General features: G+C 41.2%; 1 protein-coding gene across 2 annotated transcripts in view; it reads left to right on the forward strand.

Moving 5' to 3' along the window:
* The window catches only part of FAM120A (family with sequence similarity 120 member A), a 115641-nt gene that overhangs the window by 77832 nt on the left and 18301 nt on the right, over positions 1-19508 (forward strand). Inside the window, exons 9-11 of one of the 2 annotated variants that reach the window (XM_069476246.1) lie at positions 1257-1484; positions 4056-4230; positions 14400-14649. In XM_069476246.1, coding sequence (XP_069332347.1) covers positions 1257-1484; positions 4056-4230; positions 14400-14649 — 653 coding nt within the window. Of the gene's footprint in view, positions 1-1256; positions 1485-4055; positions 4309-14399; positions 14650-19508 lie in introns of those variants that run through there. The other variant, XM_069476247.1, reaches the window with a different exon arrangement.

A 19508-nucleotide genomic window follows, 5' to 3' on the forward strand; every position in this document is an offset into this window, starting at 1 on the left:
GTAAATAAGCAAGAAAAATGCTTTGTGGATACCTGTATTTTCAAAGCACCTTCCAAAGCATTTTGAGTTGTTTTGCATCTATATTCTTTTTGAATGGAAAGTGTAGAAAACAGTAGTTAATTATCTGAGAGTTATTCTCAAGTTTAAGACTTGAGACTAGTTTTGGCACTTTGTGTTTTAAAGGATAAAATTAAGCACTTCATTCCATACCATTGTAAAGAATACATTTGTTTCAAAACAGAAAAATGTATGTTTTGTTAGGGCAGCGATAAGCAATTTTTATTGCCAACATTTATTCTGAAAAAGAAAAAAATGTTTAGTGTGCAAAAAATTGTTCTACAGTAGTTATTCAGACAATTCAGACTATGGTATTCTCCCTTCTTTTTTTTCTTTCTTCAGTCCCACTGCCTTGAGGTAGTCTGTCACTAAGTTTATAATTTGGGGTCCAGGCTCTTTCCTGTGCCTGTCCATACACTCCACATTTGGGTGCTTAGTTGACACAGAATGGGTGTTTTCACCTAACAGTACATCATGCACCTCTTACTATGTCAGTATCTGTAGATCTGAGACATTGTTTTTAATGGGATTAGCTTGTGGTTTGGGTTTTGTTTTATTTTGGTTTTGGCTTTAATTTTTGCCTGCGTGTAATTAATTTGGGGCTTTATAATGACTACAAAGAAGGCTTGAGTTAGGGTTTTTGTTTGTTCTTTAAGTACCAGCTGTGGCATGGAAGAGCAAGATGGAGTCAGGCCTGGATTGGAATCCCAGTTCTACAAGTTACAGTTGTGTAACAAGAGCCAGGCAAGACAGTGAAGCTGCCCAGGAATTAGCAGCCGCAGAAAGCTGCTGGCTAACAAGAGTCTCAAAGGGAGAAATCCATGGTTGGGGGGTCACCCAGCAGAAGCTAAAACCAAGGTGGAGAGCAGGAGCCACTTCTGAGACGAGTCCTCCAGGCTCCCACCCTCGAACACAGAGGGCATGCAAGGAGACACGGATCCTCTGGGAGCAGCAGGCCTGGTCTCCTGGGGCACAGTGAATGTCTGTGGCATTTCAGTGTGAGAGGCTGTCCAAGGAGAGGGTTGGATCAGGGTTCTCTCTCTGTTTGTTCTTAGGGTGGCACTAAATTGGGTCTCTCCTAGATAGGACTTGTCTTTCTATTCTCAGTGTCTGGCAGGTGGACAGGTCCCTAGCACACTTTAAATGAATGGAAATGTGATGTAAACTCATTTTCCTTGCTCCTGCCCTTTGCTCTGTAGGCAGAAGGTTCGTCCACTGCCTCTTCAGGAAGCCAACTAGCCGAAGGCAAGGGAAGCCAGATGGGCACTGTCCAGCCAATCCCGTGCCTCCTGTCGATGCCCACCAGGAACCACATGGACATCACCACGCCTCCCCTGCCCCCCGTTGCACCTGAGGTGCTGAGAGTGGCTGAGCACAGGCACAAGAAGGGGCTGATGTACCCTTACATCTTCCATGTCCTGACGAAGGTATTATCAAAAGGGCCCTGGAGTGGCTTCTGTTATTTGACAGGTCAGGTGGTCATTCCTGTGGGTGTTTTGTCCTTTTGTCCTTTTTTGAACCGTTTTTCTATCTCACTAAAGTATTTGAAACACAGTTCACTTTCCCCTTTCTAAACATTGAACAAAAGATGAAAATTTATAACTGTAAATACAATTTAAAAATAACTTGTGAAGTCTCACTTTTTACCTTCAATTTAGTATATTTTTGAAACTTCTGATGAAATAACATATATCACATTTTATCACTTGTAATTTTTTCTTTTTATTTCAATTTCAGAATTTCTTACACCATATTTATGCTGTAATATAAAGCTTAATTCTGATGCCAGATAAAATATCTGATTTCTTTATCATTTGTGCTTGTTCATCTACCTCATTGACTGCGATTTTTAATAGTGCTGATAGCAAAAAAAATGTAATACAGGATTTTGTTAAATGTACATAGTCAGAAAGTGCAATTATCTTTTTATACAGTGTCATAATTTCACTTTATTAGTGTCTTACCAAATGTATACTTAAATATATACGTATAGTATGACATTAATTGTTTTTTAATCTTGGTGTCTCAAATGCATCTATGTGTATTTAAATTTCCTCAATGATTTGTAGTCTTTCTGTTAATACTTATAACCCTAGACCTACAATTTAATAGGTTACTTTAGTGACCAGGTTTATCATGCAGAATTGGTTTATTACTATCATGTATTATTGACACGTTTTCATCAATACCTATACTAGCATCCATAATCAGACCTTTCTGTCTATTTTCTACACTCCGTCTGTGGTTTGTAAATTGGAGCCAGTAACTGCAAAATGCACTCCCATTCCACAGTACTCTCAAGGTGGACTTCAACTGTTAATTGACTAATCCAAACGTCGTTTACTTTTATAAATTAAAGGACATGAAGAATATTTAGCCAAAACTATTCACTCAGCTCCTTTAATTTATTTTTTTAAGTGTAATTGCCTCCAAATCTCATCTATTATTTGATATGGACCGTGTGTGTAGTATCACTTTTCAGATTATGGTTGTAAGGTAAACATTTTATTTTTCAGGTTCAACTTAAACTATAAAGGGTAAGTGAAAAGTTGTTGTGAGAAAAAGATTTTGCTAAGTTTAAGGAACCCAAGTTTTGGGAAGACATCTTTCAAAATAATGTGTAAAGAGACAACACCCTTTCCCTGTGGGGCTGTTTGAGACGTGAGGTCCCTGGAGCCACCTGCCGTCCCAACTGCCGGGTCTGCTGCATGGACAGTTGGTCAGATCCACATGAGGGTTGAAAACTGTACCAACGTTCTTCATTTCTCACAAATTTCAAGGCAAAACTGATAAAATGACTATGGTTGAAAATAGTAAACTTAATTGTCTTTTCAGATTTTAAGATGCTACTTATAATTTCTCAGTATACTAAGGAAGAGGTTAGACTGTAATGCATACTATTTCCTATGAGCTGAATAGCTCTGGTATTAAGTTATCTAGGCTGAGACATTTGCAGTGAGATGAATCGTAATGGTAATGTAGAGACTTATCAAAGCATCATAATATTAAGAGAAATATTCCTTAGATGAGATTGTTAGAACACATGTACCTACTGGATTAATGAATATGAAAATACTGAGGATAAGAGAAAACACCAATTTTGAAATTAAACTTACAGGAAAGAAAGAGCAAATGTTACAAAGTTATTAAAAGAGTATGCATCAATAAGTTTAACAGACAATGAAGATCATAAATGTATTTTTATGTTATGAATATACATAAATAAAATTCTTTGCAAAATATCTTGAGATGTATCTTGATGCCATAGAATATCAGAAATAAGTGACCACAGAATTTTGGCAACAGTCTCAGCTGCCAAAGGCCATAGTCTAGTCATTTGTCTCTCGGCAGCATGTTCTCGAGCCAAATGCAGTTCTTGCTGTGTTGGCCCTGCAACATGGAAAAGGTGGTGTGCTTTCATTTTCTGCCCTAGTGGCTGTTCACATCCTTGCCTGCTATGGGACACACCTACTGAATACCTGCCACACTGTGGCAGAAGCCTAATATATGATGGGGCATTTTTTTTTTTTTGCAGATGAGCCTGGTAAAGAAAATTTGACCATTATATTTTCAGGATATTTAGTTCCTTGGATTGCACATAGGTCATTCAGAATTATAACTTTCATTGCATATGACCATCCCAACTTTCTAAATAAAAGTTGCAAGTTCTCAGTGTTTTCTATTCTATTTGTTGTCTGATGCCATCTGTCTAGATTGTTTCAAAGACTTTGGATCATCTATGTAGTTTTCTTCTGTTCTTGGTTTCAGGTTAAACATAACATAACATAGATTTTATTTTGATTCTTTGAGCATACACTTTGACTACAGCCTGCCAAGAACTCTCCCTAAACATCTCGATGTAGGCAAATTGTTAAGCAATTGATTTGTAATAGAATTGCAATGTCATTAACTGGAGATAATACAGTATATTTCTGTGAGTTTATTGTAAATTCAACATGAAAAATGTGCAATGTTATTCTGCTTTCTTCCATGCAAAGGGTGAAATCAAAATTGCTGTTTCTATTGAAGATGAAGCCAACAAGGACCTGCCTCCGGCCGCTCTGCTCTATAGGCCAGTTCGTCAGTATGTTTACGGAGTCCTGTTTAGTTTGGCAGAAAGCAGAAAGAAAACTGAGAGACTTGCTTTTAGAAAGAACAGACTTCCACCAGAATGTATGTACTGTAAAAATCCATTGTTTGTTTTCCTCGGTACCTCGTAATCTCTTGTGCATTTTCTAAAGCCTTAGAAGAATCATGACTGAATTGACCCCGAGTGCCTCCATGTAAAGCAGGTGGGCCGTCATCGGGGGCAGTAGGCCAGGTAGAGGCTCTTAGAGAAGGAGGAGAAGCCACAGACCTTCTTCCTCAGTAATATTCCAATAATGATGTTTATTCAGTAAAATAATAAAACAGCAGGTTTACACTTTAAACTGAATGTTGACCTGAAAGCAGTCCCGAATTGCCATCACTCTCTGTAATTACCACGTCTTAGTAATCAGGATGAGTGTGTTTCTGTGCTCTGGTTTTTATGAGGTGCAGATCTGCTCTCTCCAAAAGGCCACTGTTCTGGAGAAAAGTTCGAGCAGGTCTCTGAAGGGCCATTTCTGGGCTGTTGGAGTGCCACCACGCACAGCTCTGCCGCTATAGCGAAGGTCGTGGGACTCGCGTGGATCTTTGCAGGATTATAATGATTTACCTTGGAGTCCTCGGAGATGTGTGCACCCAGCTGATCAACTCTGGGGGTGGAGGGCGAAGGTGGAAAGACTGAAAAGTATTGTTAAAAAATCTGGTCAAAGTTGAGATCAAAAGCATTTTTCTTTATCTTCTAGTGGCCTGCATAATATCCTGAGAAAACAATACCTTTCTGTTTAGGTAATTTTATCCCCTAATTTAAGGAATGTAAAAATAACTGTATATTTAGTAGGAAAAGATCCCCAAACATACAGTCTAAAATAAGAATATTATGAATTGTGGAAATTGTAAATTGCTAGATCATCCTTTAAACCAAAGCTGGTTACAGATTACCTGCTTGTGTGGTGGGTCCGTGCAGGCCTCATTAGATGGTGAAGCTCATCGCCAGCACAACCGACTGTGTGCGGTTCTGAGCTTTGCAACTTTAAGTTCATCAGATCTTTAAATTTTCTATTTGCAATTACTATAACAAACCTGTGATCTATGCGGTTTAAAATGAAGTGCCTCTGACTACCCTTCCTTGAGAGCAGTTGCTGAGCTGCTTATGTGATGTCATTGGCAGGTGAGGCCAGCTCTGCAGGGCTCCCATCTTTGACCTTCTGTGTCCATGATGGCTGGAGATACAATTTGGAACACAGTGTTACAAATGACATTTTTCTCAAAAATCCAGGGCATTCTTAAATGTACATATTTTCATTGTTTTTTTACATTGTGTGATTCATTTCCTCACAAAAATATGGCATTTCTTACTTTTTTTGTAGAGGGTGGTCACTTGTCCCACCCTGTCACTGCTCTTCTCTTCTCCTGTGGCCTTACTAGGCCCCCAGGCCCTCTGTGTGTGTTGCCCCTTTTTCTCCTGGGCTTAGCATGCCTGTGCTGCCGGCTCTGTCTGGGCCCACTCCTGTGACGTCCAGGCTTCTGCAGCCTGTTCATCCTGTGCTTCAGAGCATTGTGCTGGCTTCGTGGTGGAGGAAGCCACCATATTCTTTTTTTATTTGCTTGTGTGTTCCAACAACAGGGTTACCTTTACACAGCAAACTCCTCAAGGAGTTTCCAATGATCATAACCTCAGGTTGAATATGAATGGACCTTGTGGCCATTGTGCTGGCCTATGGAGTTGGATGTGACGGTCCCCTACCCCTCCAGTTTCAGAATGTTTCTACATCGTCAGTGTGCTGCAGTGCCAAACATGCTCAGGAAGCAGAGTCTCGACTTCTTGTACCCCACTGCAGGTCTGCGGCACACGCAGCTGATGGTGCTTGCTGCCGTCATCAGCTGTCTTGAGCCTAGGTTGGGAGGTCTCATGCTGGGCCTGTGAGACACTGTCCTGCTAGCAGACAGTAAGGGAAAGCATTCTGAAGGGCCAAAGTATATAGAGCACGGAGGGAGGAAGAAGTTGCTGGAAGCCAAGCAGGGCCACAGCTTTAGTGATGTCTGCCTGTCCATGACCCTGCTCTGACCAGGCCAACTCCAGCTGGGGTCAGACCTCACAGGAGTGGAGCCATCAAGGGAAGAAAAGACAAGAAGGGTTGGAGAAGTTTGGGATGACTCAAGCCGATAGGATGCCATTGACCTAAGTGGAAGAGTAAAGGGACATAGGAGAACACAAAAAGGGATGGAGGCAGCCCGCTGCACTGGTTGTTCTCTTGAGATGTGGCCGAGATGGCCCGGAGAAGGCCGTAGCTTTGGGAGGGGGGGATTCTGCCCTTCCCCTTTCTCCTCCTCTTCCCTCTCCTCCCCTGCTCCTCTTTTTTAAGGATAGGAAACTGAATAGTTCGGTTATTGTTATTTTTTTGACCGGTGGGGGAGAGATAAAATGAATTTACAGAAAGAATAGGAAAAAATTAGAAAGTTCTGGATAAGGATTTAATGTTAGTAGGGGTTAGGTGGGAGGGAGGAGCAGAAGGAGGAATGCATATGTTGGGATCACCTTTCTTGGTGAAGAAGGCAGGAAGAACTGGGGGTACGGATACCTCAGCTCTGGTTTGGGAAAGGCAGCCAGCCATCTGGCAGTGAACAAAGGGTGAGAGCCCGACCGGGGCTGAGCTGACGGATCCGTCATGGAGTGTGGGTATCTTCTCCACCGTGGAGGAGGCGTGAAGGCTGCCCTTTGCCAATTCTTTAGTGGTAAATGAGATTTTAGAAGTGATTTCATAAACACTTATGTCTGTTGTTATTGTGTATTACTCTTAAGAGGACTGTCCAGCAGGCAATAGAAGAATCAATGATAACTGGTATAGGTGCACAGCGTGTTGCAGAGGAAGATCCAAAGTTTGGTGCACTGGAAAATTAAACTCACTTGTGTGAGAGTATGTGTAATCACTGAGGTTCTTTGAAAGGTCAGTGCTAAATGAATTACACTCTTTTCTGCTCAGGTGATTTGCAAATTTCAGTTTTGACTTTTCTGTAGAGATGAGGAACCACTGAAGGTTTGGTATGATGTTTCTGTTTAGAAAGATGCGTTGGGTGGTGACATGTGGACTGAACCAAAACAGATATGAAGCCTTTAAATGGCAAAGAAAGGGCAGGTTCAGATGACCTTTGCTTAGACAGAGTTAATTAAGCTCCTGGAATTTAAATGTTTAGAAAAATGTGTTATTAATGTGCTATGACAAATAAAAAATTGCCTCTGAACGGAGAAGATGTAGAAATTTGACCTCTGAGTTTAAAAGTTGAGAGACCTTAGTACTGTAATTTCAGTGGGTGAGATTTTTATGAGCAGCTTTGGAATCTAGATCTTTATGGGGAGCTGATAAAATTGAACTTGTATAATGTGTTACATGAGGGGAAACAATCCTATAAAAAGGTTTTTATGTCAGTAATACATTCCTGATTATCACTCTTAATTGGAATACCAGCTCTCCCCAGTTTTGTCCTGAGAATCTCTTGTGATCGTTGAGCCTGAATGCTCTCAACTTGCTCAAGACAAATTTTGTGTGAGAAATTAATAGTATGCATGGTGTGGTTTCATTAAAATGCCTCCCTTATAACCTGTTGATTAGATTTTAGCTGACTAAATACTGACTCTGATCATCATCTGGCTTCATTACTTGAAATATCTATTAATTGGTTACACATGTTAACATGAGAATCCTATAACTGCTTGATTCTCTAAATGAGCTGGAGAAAATGTCTGGTTGTGCTGCAAGGAAGCTGACTTTGAAAAGTTTCTCAGGTTCTTGGTTGATGATGATTGTATTTAAATCTTACTGACATATGTTGTCTGACTTACAGTCACTCTTGGACCACATATAGGTTAAATGAAATCATTGGCACAGTGGAAGAAGATCCATAAGCCACAAAGTGCCCTGGGAGGGCAGGTCCCCGTGAAGAGTTGCTCTTAACCCCATTTGGCTTTCCATTGTGGTCTGGCAACTGAGACCTCTGCCCATGGGCTCCAGAGTGAGCAAGGTGCTCCAGCAGCTGATGGAACCATTTCTGAATGGGAAACTTGTGATCTGAAATAGCTTCAGAATCATACATGTGCAGATGTATGTTCCTGTTAATGGTCCCTGTAAAACTAAAAAATTTCCCAAGATGGCCTTATTATCAGCATGAACCATTGAAGTCTTAAGGGTTGTTTTAAAATATTTAACTCTCAGTGGATTTAAGACATTGATTTGGGAATCTGGTCTCTTGATTAAGGCATATGATGAAATGTTCATAATTTATAGTGAGTTTTCATGTGGTTTACCAGAGTTTCATTTTTAATGTCATTATACGGTTAAAGTAGAATATCAGGCCTTTAAAACATTTCCAGCCCTTTGAAAGTCATATTGAGTTACATGCTGGCAGTTTATTTTTCACTCCTTTCTCTCCATCCCTAGGTTCCATAATTTTGTTTTTGAGAAATTCATCAGAGTATTTGCTTATTATAGCAGTGTGCATCTTGGAATTCTAAGCCTTTCCAATGGCACCCACAGAAGAGAACTATCAACAACCAGGGACATGTGGATTCATGCAGATGTGATCTGTGATGACAGTAGCATCTTGTGGTTGGGCTGGGGTGGAACCCAGGGTCATGTTTCTGCTGATGGAATAAAGGTTGGGCCTGGAGACAGGAGCCCAGGGTCTGAAGTCCAGCTTTGAGGCCTTCACCTTACAAAAATACAGATACTGTGGCAAGTGTCGTGGATGCACTCCTGGAGTGGAGCAGGTCATGTGTCCCAGTGGCTTCCTCTCTTGTGGTGCCTCTTGGTTGCTCCCAGTAGCTGGGTTTTTTCCCAGGGGTCAGCAGGAGGGGCTGCAGTGATTTGTGGGCAAGCAAGACAGGGTGCAAGGCCTAAATTTTAAAAGATTGTAGTGTAATGAGTAGCCTCAGCTGTAATTGAAGATTGAAAAGTTCAAGAAGTAAAGCTTAGTAATTTACACATTTTTAAATTGACATCATCCACTTAATAAAATTGGCCTTTGTTTTCTTGTCTCACATTTCCTATAGCAAGTCTTCCCCAGTACCTCAAATTAAAGAAGTAAAAGAAACAGGCTTATAAGAAGTAGATGGATACAAATTATAGACATATGAAATAAATTTATAGAACTAGGAAGCAAATTTATAGACTGTGAATCCTATTTTTATAGAGAATTTTCTTATATTTATTCTTGTACTTTTTAAGCTCTCAAGAGAAGCCAAAGGGAGCATTGGTTCCCTCCCCCCACCTTCCATCCTGGTCCAATTTGCTTTAGAAATGTTTTTATTTGATAATTGGGACTGCTAATAAAAAATAAATAAACTCAGACCTAGCACAAGAAATGATTGCTTAGGAAGACAAATTATATGATAGGCCAGTCTGTGATGTTACTCTTTTGGGTTAATATTTATGTCATAAGTCCTTGAACTTTCGAGTTTCTAATATACTAAGAATAACGTGGGAGAATGAGGGATTCCAGCGTGTCTGTAATACCATGTTCCGCGTGTCCTGTGGCCTACTAAGCACTTATATTTTTGTGAACAGTCGGCTGCCTGAGCCTCAGATGTCAGAGGTTTAAGAAAAGCATTCACAGTCCTTTACCTTTGAAAATTATGGAGGTGCTTGCAGATTTGTCAAGTTAGTGGTCAGTTTTTCTATTAGAAGGAAAGAATAGTTTTTATTATGTCTGTTTTTCTGTTTCTGACCTGACATGAAGGATCTGGAGTTTTCTGTTGTTTTTGCTTATTTTTGTTCGTTTTCATAACAACCCCAGGAAAGCTCAGTGAGTAAGTCAATAGCTCCTCCCTAAATACACGCCCACCCTGCCCAGTCTAGTCAGCCACTGTCTTGGGAGCCATTCATCTCGCTGTGTCCTTTTCTCGCCTATGAACATGAATACGCGAATGCTGTGGCTCTCCCTTCCTAAGCCCTTCACTGGCATCACTAATTTAAGGGTGATGCTCTGGCACTGAGCTCAGAGACATACTTTATAATATGGTTTTATGGGCATCCGCTGCCAGTCAGTTGGAATTGGCTTACAAAATGAACCATGTCTGTTATTTCTGGGCTGGGATAGATCCCAGAGTCACCATTATGACAGATTTCCAAGGTAGCTAGTTGTCACATGTTAAATGCACTGCTAGGTGAACATGATTAACATCTGATGGAAAACACTGGGTTTTACTGACGGCTTAACTATGATAGTGTTTTATAGTCCCCCATTGTATTTTGAAGAGGTCCTTTCTGTGAAAAAAATGCATTATAAATTTAATCTCTAGTAACATAAAAAACTGATGCCCTAGGGTTGTTTTTGTCAGTGTAAAAATCCGGTTTAGCATAAGGTAAGGAAGATAGTCTAATATTCAGTGTTTTAGATGTAGGCTACTTCCTGAAGTAGGGAGTTTTTCCTATCAGTAGAAGAGATGAGATTAATATTTGTTGATGGTGGTAACACAAGATTTATTCATAGATCTTCATCTACATGAGCTGACCTCTAGGATTTTCTTATTCTTTATTCTACAAAAGCAGCATGAGCATACTTTTCTGCAATACCACTATGCTCCTCTAAGTTCCAGACAGTGCCCTTTCAGGATGTTCTGGAGCCCCAAGTGCCCTGATACTATCGTGAGCAAGCACACATACCCAGGGTGTTTTGCAAAAATGATAAAAACCCAGATTACTTACTGTTAGCAAATATTTACTTTGTATTTGCTTATTTCCTGTGGGCTGAACAACACCGTGAGAACTGAGAAGTCCACCCTCCTGGGCAACAGTGACTCTTGGGAAGAAACCGGCAGCCCAGAGAGAGCAGTAGGAGCAGCAGGTGTTCTCCTCCCTGATGGCTGCCCCCAGCTGCCCTGTGTCAGGGGACCTGCAGAGCAGAGGCAAGCCATTTTCTTTGCTCAGCCCTGGTACCCTTGAGGCTGCTTTGTGTCAAACCCCAAATTGAATGTCCCTTGGAATTCTTTATAAGCACTAATTTTTGATTAAATTTATTTAAGTGACGTATAAAATGTTAGCTAATCTCATACTTTTCCCTACATATGGAGGGGTGCTAGGTGCTTTTTCAGTTTGATCATCAGTATTGTGTTGCATAGTTAGGCATTAACCTCTTTTCTTGGTCCTCGGAACCACGTCCGGGTCTGAGAATCTAAGGAAAACCCTCACTGTCAGGCACACATTTGTGCAGGTCCACCTCGCCTGCCTGCCCCTTGTCTCCGCCCAGCCTGGCACATAGCAGAGGCTTCGTAAATGCCTACTGAATGATTTGGCCTAAGGTCTCACAGCTATTAAGTGGTGGTGTACTCATAAGATCTCTAAATATTAGATTAAAAACAGATGAGCACATTGTAAAAATAAAGCAAATCAAGAGCACCTCTGCTTTTGGAGCAAGCCTTTGGGTTAAGCCCATCTATTTACTTTGATAAAGACATGTGTTTTCTAAATTAGATTTGAACTGTTCTCATCATGAGTATTGCAGATAGACAACAAAAATGCTTAGCGCTGTGAGACAGGACAAATCCTTTTCCATCCCTACTACATCTGTAGTCTTACCTGGCACCATTCTAAGCCCTGCTAGGACTTGGGCAGCCTTTGGCTGGATTATTGCCTTGGCCAAGTCCATCAGCAAGAGTCTAGTTTTGGCCCTCAAGAGTGTGTTCATCAGTCGCTATCAGGGCTGTGTGGAGTCTGAGACCTGGCGCCGGGCCAGGCTCTTTCAGGCACATGGGAGGCCCTCAGAGCCCGAATGTGGAAAGCCTTTAGAACCCTGAAGGTGAAATACATATTTCTGAGAATACCTTGTAGAGTTAGGGTGAGTACCTCTGACTGCCGCTTAACTTAACCTAGGGCCTTGTAGAATGAAATATGTGGAGGCCTAAAGGTTCTGAATTTGAGAATGAAAATCCTCTACCAACAATTTTTTTCTGGAATGAAAACAAGACATAATAAAATAAATAATTGCTAAAAATGATTAGAGAGAGGTGAGAGCAGCGCTAACAAAAGAGAAAGAAATGACAAAGTTATGTAAAGGTAGGCTTAGTATGAAGGCCTCTCTTGAGAAAACCCCAAGCGGGTTGTACAGTCAAAACCCATGCTGCGTGGATGTGTGTGTGATGGGGGATATGGTGTGTGTGTGGTGTGTGTGTGGTGTGGAGTATGTGATGTTTGTTTGTTAAGTGTATATGGTGTGGTATGGAGTGTGTGTGTACATGTGAAGTAATCTAATAGAAACTAATCTAGTAGAAACATACTGGTGAACAGCTCATTCCAGAAGTTCACTTTGCCTGTTTTCTGTTGGGGCCAAGCAGCCTTTGTGCTGGATCACAGGAGGGAAGGTGGGGTCGGCTCACGGGAAGGCCTGCACATGGTGTGATCCTGTATGTTCTGATACTGCTGCTGAGGAAGCCTCCAGAAGCTGAGAGTTGTGCTGGAGTTCAGCAGTGTCGTGGTGGGGCGGTGCCTTAGATTGTGCGTCCAAGGACAGGGTCTGTTTGATAATGGAGACTTACTGGTTTTATATCTGACACCTAAAAATATTGAATAAAAACAAGCATGTATGTATATATATACATGTATACCTGTGTTTTGACTTGAACTTTAAAATGAGAATTTGGAATGTTTTAAATATTCCTTTAACATTTAAACACCCAGATGTTCAAATGTAAATGAAAGGAATTTGCCTAAAGATAACAGAGACTTTTTTGTAAAAGGAGAATTTTCAGTGACTGTCTTAACTTGTACACCCTCTTCTGTCAAGTAGGCGTCTCCTAAGGGGACACTGTCTGGAGCTGGCTCCGGAAGGGCTCACCACAGAGCCCTTGCCGCGAGGTCTTGACTCACAGCGTGTTCCTATATATGACACTGTTACCTGACTTATCGGGTATTGAAATGTGTTTAAGCATTTTTTTTCTGTTGCTGATAAACTGTATATCCAAGTATCTAACGCCTGAAGTTTTTCATTGCATTTTAAGAGATTATTGTATTGCCTGACTATATTTATACTTGGAGTGGAATTGGAAATCAGCCAGTTATACATTAACTCTGTCCTGATTTGGGATTCTTCAGAATGCCTTAGCCATTACTTTAGAGAAAACGAACTCAGCTGGATTAATGTTCTATGGGTAGAATTAATGTGTTAAAGATGAAATTAGAATTTATCATATCATCCTGGTTTCCGTACCAGCTGTTGGCCTTGGCGTGGCCGTGCAGTGGAACGTGTTAGCCAGTGATGGTGCCTCTGGTTCACGTTGAGCAGCTCACTGGGCAAGGGCCCACACATTTCCCTGCTTCGGTTCTGGTGTTTATTGAACGAAAGCAAATTCCTTGTTACTTATGACCACATCCAGGTTTTACCATTGAATTGTTACCTCAGTGCAGTTGATAAGAAATTTTAACATTCTATTGTGCAGTATGGATTGTTTTCATTGTATTTCCCCCATCATACTTTTTTCCTTAATTTATTTGGAAATTATGTGGGAAAATGTGCATGTTTGTGTGTTTGTAAGTATTAATTCAATCTAAGTGGTAAAACAACTGTGGATAAAAGATCATTGTTTTTGTATTATGTCAACTTAGAACTCCTTGCTTTTTTTGAGGTGAAATGTTGGAGAATTTTACACTCTGTCTTAAGTCTTGCTGAATATAATTACTATATGCTGGCATCATCTGGGATTCCAAAGCCTGGAATATTGCTTCTACTTGTATCTTACTGGCCAGTCTTTAAAATAGAGCTTCACAGTTATGTTTGTTAAAGCAGGAGGTCCTCAAGTAAAGTGCCTACCAAATGCAAATTATTTTTCCAGTCTAATTTGTGAAAGTATTTATGTATGTAGAAAAAGAGATTAGCTACCTAAATTAGATTTTCCATGTTAAAATAATTAATCACATACCTCTGTGAATACCAATTGTTATTAAAGCTATTAATAGATATAAAATATTAAAACAAATTTTGCCTAATATCCTTAATTTATACATATTAGTTATATGGGGGAAATCAATAATTTGATTGAGAAAAAATTTATCTGGAGCCTGACTAAAAATCTGAATGAACCATTACTTACACAGAGTAGAGGGGCAAACAAAATAAATGTGAGGACTGGGGGCTTGCTAAGGAGAGAAGGCATTGTTACCTGAGAGGCGACATCTTCAGACTCTAATTACTAGAGCTGTTTGTTTTTGTTAAAACTGAAAGTAGGTGAGCCCGTGCATGAATGTGTCTTCTCTGGTTATTCTTTTCTGTAGTCTCACCAGTGATCATTAAAGAATGGGCAGCTTACAAAGGGAAGTCTCCTCAAACTCCGGAACTGGTAGAAGCTCTTGCCTTCAGAGAGTGGACCTGCCCCAACCTGAAGAGGCTTTGGCTAGGCAAGGCGGTGGAGGACAAGAACCGCAGGATGAGGGCCTTCCTAGCCTGCATGAGGTCGGACACCCCTGCCATGCTCAACCCTGCCAACGTGCCCACTCACCTCATGGTGCTCTGCTGCGTCTTACGGTGGGTGCCGGGCATGGGAGCTGCAACTGGGGACCCCGCTGGGTGGGGGGGCCAAGACCACAGTGTCCATTGAGTTCTGGAAAGGATAGAAAGTTTATTCCATATGAACCATGTTGTCTGTTGAAATTTATCCTGATCCCATCCTGATCCCATATTTATATATATTATAGAAATGTAGGCTATGTAAATGCAATATATATTTTAATTTATGCCATATGTTCATAGAATAGGTATATTTGGTGAGCATATATGATATGTAAATATTATGTAATGGCTTTAAATGTAGTTTATTCTTTAAATATTAAAGATTTTGAAGGCTATAGTGTGGAATATATTATATGTTATTTGAAATTCCTATGTAGAGACAATTTATCTCTTCTTCCCCCTTCATTTATTAAATCATTCACACTGTATTGCTTAATGATGGGGATATGTTCTGAGAAGTGCATGATTTGGCTCTTTTGTCATTGTGTAAGTGTCACAGAGTATACTCACACAAACGTCGATGGCAGAGCCAGCTACACACTTGGGCTGTATGGTATGGCCTGTTGCTCCCAGGCTGCAGACCCGGGCACAGTGTGTTACTGTAATGGACACGTAGGCATGGGAGCACGATGGTATTGCAATTGTTAGATATTTGTGTATATAAACACAGCTAAACATAGAAAAGGTACAGTAAAAATATTATAATCTAATGGGACCACTGTCGTGTATGCAGTCTGTTGTTGACTGAAACATTATCATGTGACATATGAATGTATTTGTCAGTACGGGCTCATGTCCTCATTTTAGAGGGTTGTGATCAACTCATTTCGGGTTGTACCCAGTACTGTGTTATTCATCTCGTTGCTTGCATTGCCCCAGCCCTGGCCTCGAGCGCTCCTTTGGGTTGGCACCTGACACATGCCATCTTTTTGTTTTGGGAGCCCTTCCTTGCTTTCAGGCCCTATAAGATGCTTCCGGTGCTCCAGCATCAGCCATCTCTCTAAGGAGCAGCGCTGCTTCCTTATCATAGAGAAGGGTGTCTAGAAACCCAGGTCTGGGCGCCAGTGTGCTCCTGCTGCTGGGGTTTCTGCATCTAGGCCCTGGAAGCCAGCAGTTGCAGGAGTAGGTGTAGACACTGTTGATGTTTTGAAGTTAATTTGAGTTGGGATGCGTACAGGACATTCATTAGGTTTTGGAGTTGATTGGTTTAGTTTGATTTTGAAGCAATTTCAAACTTAGAGAAAAGTTGCGTGTACAATACAAAAATATTTTTCATTCAAATACTTTACTGTGATTTTCTAACAGACAAGGACATTTTCCTTTATAACCACCATCAAAATCAATCCATGTTGATACTGAAGTTCATCGTATCCGCAGGACCCATTTGGCTAATGTCCCAGCAGCATCCTTTGTGATAGGAGACCAGTTCCAGGCCATCTCTTTACTTTCAGGGGTGACGCCCCGCACAGCTCATTTATCCCGTTAGGTAGGATGCTGGCTCTGAAGCCTTGATGCAGAGCATCTGTGGCTTCTCCATGTGGAGTTGCACTCACCTTTTGCAACTGTATGCATCTCATGGGGAGATGCTTGGACATTCAGTAAACATTTCACTCCTCCTTAGACAGCCAACCTGTATGCATCAGTATGGACTCAGAGCTTCCTTTTTCTCCAGGAGTTTTTGGTCCACTGCACCATTATCTATTTTGATGGCTACCCTTGTCACCTTATCAACTGGCCTCCGTGGTCTTGCCAGTGACCCTGTCATTTTCTGATTACCTCTTTACTTCTCTGCACATGTTCTGCCTTCCTTTGTATCTCCCTGCCTCAGTTCCAGGGTCCTCATTTCTCCAAGCAGCCTCGGTTCCTACAAGTAGGGGACAGCATTTAGAAACCAGGCTCTCAGAGTAAAGGCTCCTTGCTGTGGGAGCTTTGCTTCCTCTGCCCTCCCAGTGCCTCTATGAGCCCACCCCAACAGCTGCTGCCGTGTGTTCCTGCTTCTCATTGAAAACGGTGAATTAACCCGTGCTCAATCTAGTGTCCCTCTCTACATTTGTAGCTGCTGGTTCTGGCAGTGAGAGCCTTGGGCTCAGGTACCCTTGTGACCTCTCCCTTGGCAGGGGCCCATCTGTTATGCTGTCCCCATTGCCCTTGTTCCTGTAGGGCCTTCCTCACCTTCTAGGCTGGCTGCTGTTGGGCAAGCACCGCTGACCGCCACTCCCTCTGCCTCCCACCTGACTAAGTTTAGGAAAGGAAGACAGAGTTTTATTCGTGCTTTTATTTCCTGAAATTTCTTAAATTTATAACAAACTTTAAGGTCAATAACTTATTTAGGAAGACTTCAGTGGAGGTTAAGTAGAGCACAGTGTGCCAATTTTCATTTTATTTCCATTGAAGATTAGCTAATGGGAAAGACTAGTTTTTTGTTTTTGTTTTTAGAGTTTTCTGGTTTCCTCTGATGGAAAATTTGGTTAAGGACATATTTTTATCAATAAAAACCTTATATTAATAAAAAATTTAAGATTAAGACTGTGGGTGTTCTAAAATCAAATTAGCTATAATGAATTTGGTTAGGTTATTTGTATTTCTCCCTTCCAAGTTTAAAATGATACGTGGCTTTTAGTGGAACACCTGGCTGTCCACCACATACCTGCCCTAAGGAGCACGCTGGGACCCCGGGGGAGGGCACATCACAGGGGCCCCATGGCCGTGGTAAAGGATAAGCACTGCTGCACTGTGAAGCATAAAGGTCACATCATTTCAGCTCCAAGCTTAAGTTCATCCTCCGTGGTGCGGTGTCGCGGACTCATGTCACTGTCTTGTCCTGCTGTTATTCACTCCATTCCTCATTAGGCTGGTGTCTCGTGCAGTGCTCCCTTTTTGTGGGCACTGAGACATGCGGACAATTGTGATGAACAAGAGAACAGTGTCGGTCTAATCTCTAGCATCCCCGGTAGCGGAGACAGTAGCAGAGGTTGATGCAGCGTGAAGGTGAAGGCCAAGCGTGCAGGTCAGAGCAGGTCTTTGTTGGGGATACAAGGTGGACAAAACAGATGAGGCCTTCCTTTGTCCAAAAGCAGCTTATGTTCTTGTAAGAGATAAGACAGCAGACAAAAAGATGCAGACTGAGTTAAGTCCTGGAAGAACTCGACTGAAGTCAGCATTAATAAACAAGATAACAGGGATGGAGAGCATGAAGCTCCCAAACGAAGCTAAAGCAAGTCAGTGTGAGCTCTGGATGTGTGTCCCAGGAGGTTGGTCAGACCAGGTGACACAGCAGCTGCCCGTGCTGGCCAGGGCCTGTGTCCCTCTTGTTGGAGCTCTGGCTTGCCCCAGCGTCCATGCTTGTAAAGGGCAGTGAGAGGAGATGATTCAGCCAGCTTTAGAAGGACTCCAGAACAATCTGCACAGCCCTCAGCCTTCTGTGGTAAGGGAAGGAAGGCCAGGGAAGGTTAGACAACCCCCGAGGTCCTATAGCTGCTTAGCACATCAAATGACATTTTTGTACTCTGCTCATTGCATGGAAAAAAACATCAAGAGATAAATTTTCCGGAAATTCCATAGGTAGATTTAGCAGGCATTTGAAAACATTCAAAATGCACAGATAAGAATAGAATGAGTAAATGAGATGACCAAGACGAAGTTATTAGCCACTCTTAACTGGGATGCCATTGTTGCTGTCTGTGTGTTTTGGCATTTAATCTGTGTATCTGTGTGTGTATGTACTTCGTATTCTCTGCATCCAGGGAAGATGTTTAGAGGACTGACCTGTGGGGAGGAAGAGCTAAATGTTGACTTTGTTATATAAAGCCAGATGGAGGAAATAGCAGATGTTCTGACCAACAGGGCTATTTGTTATCATGGCTAAACTGAGTTCTGAGAGCCTTAGCTGCCAAGAAAAACAGGAAAGATCCTGAGAAAACCAACCTGTCCCCAAGACAATCTTTTTCTGATTCAAAATTTTAAAAGGAGCCTATAGCCAGGGGCTGGGGGAGAGGGGACTGGGGAGCTGTTTAATGGCGACAGTTTCAGTTTGGGACAGTGAACGTTCTGTGGATGGATGATAGTGATGGTTACACCAATGTGAATGCGCTTAATGCACTGAAAAGTGGTTAAAATGGTAAATTTTATGTTAGGTAGATTTTACCACAATTTTTTAAAACAAAGTAATTGAATAAATAAAAACAAAAGGAACCTAAAACACGAATATTTAAGGCAAAGAAAATTGTATATTGAGCACAGTCTCTTCCACAGTGTTTTTCAGACAGAAGTGATGGGGGTGCTTTTTCATAGTTGCTATTTCTTGCATCAAGCCCCGGCTAAAACTCAGGCAGACCATCGTATTTAAGACTTTTGGCATTCAATCATAAAGTATGTAATTTTTGTCCTTGCAAATATTGACAGTTTAATTAAATAAAACTTTTACATCACTCTTAAATATATCTGATCGAATATAAATACCATAGAAATTTAACATTCACTATTTGTTCACCTTGAAATTGCATTTTCTTCCTACTTTTGCCACATTAATTTTACCATAAAGTATGTAAGCTTTCTATGCCTCATCTTTCCCATCTTTAAAATGGGATAATAATCATTCGTGCCTCAGTTGCTGTGACAATAGATGAGTTAATGTGCATAAAATACTTAGACCAATGCCTTGTACCTAAAGAGCATGTAAACTTACTTTCCAGTTTGGAATTTAATTGAAAATATATCTCGGTGAGCTGAATGGAACCTCCACCTTAGTTTATGTTCCCATGGATGAATATCAAGTATTTCAAGAATGAGTTAGGGCTCAGCACCAACACTGACCCTGGTTTTTATTAATTTAGATTTTAAGCATTGAGAAAATTTAGTAGATGGTAATGGAAAGA

The sequence above is a fragment of the Eulemur rufifrons genome, chromosome 7 (genome assembly GCF_041146395.1).
Source record: "Eulemur rufifrons isolate Redbay chromosome 7, OSU_ERuf_1, whole genome shotgun sequence".
In the NCBI taxonomy this organism is placed as follows: Eukaryota; Metazoa; Chordata; class Mammalia; order Primates; family Lemuridae; genus Eulemur; species Eulemur rufifrons.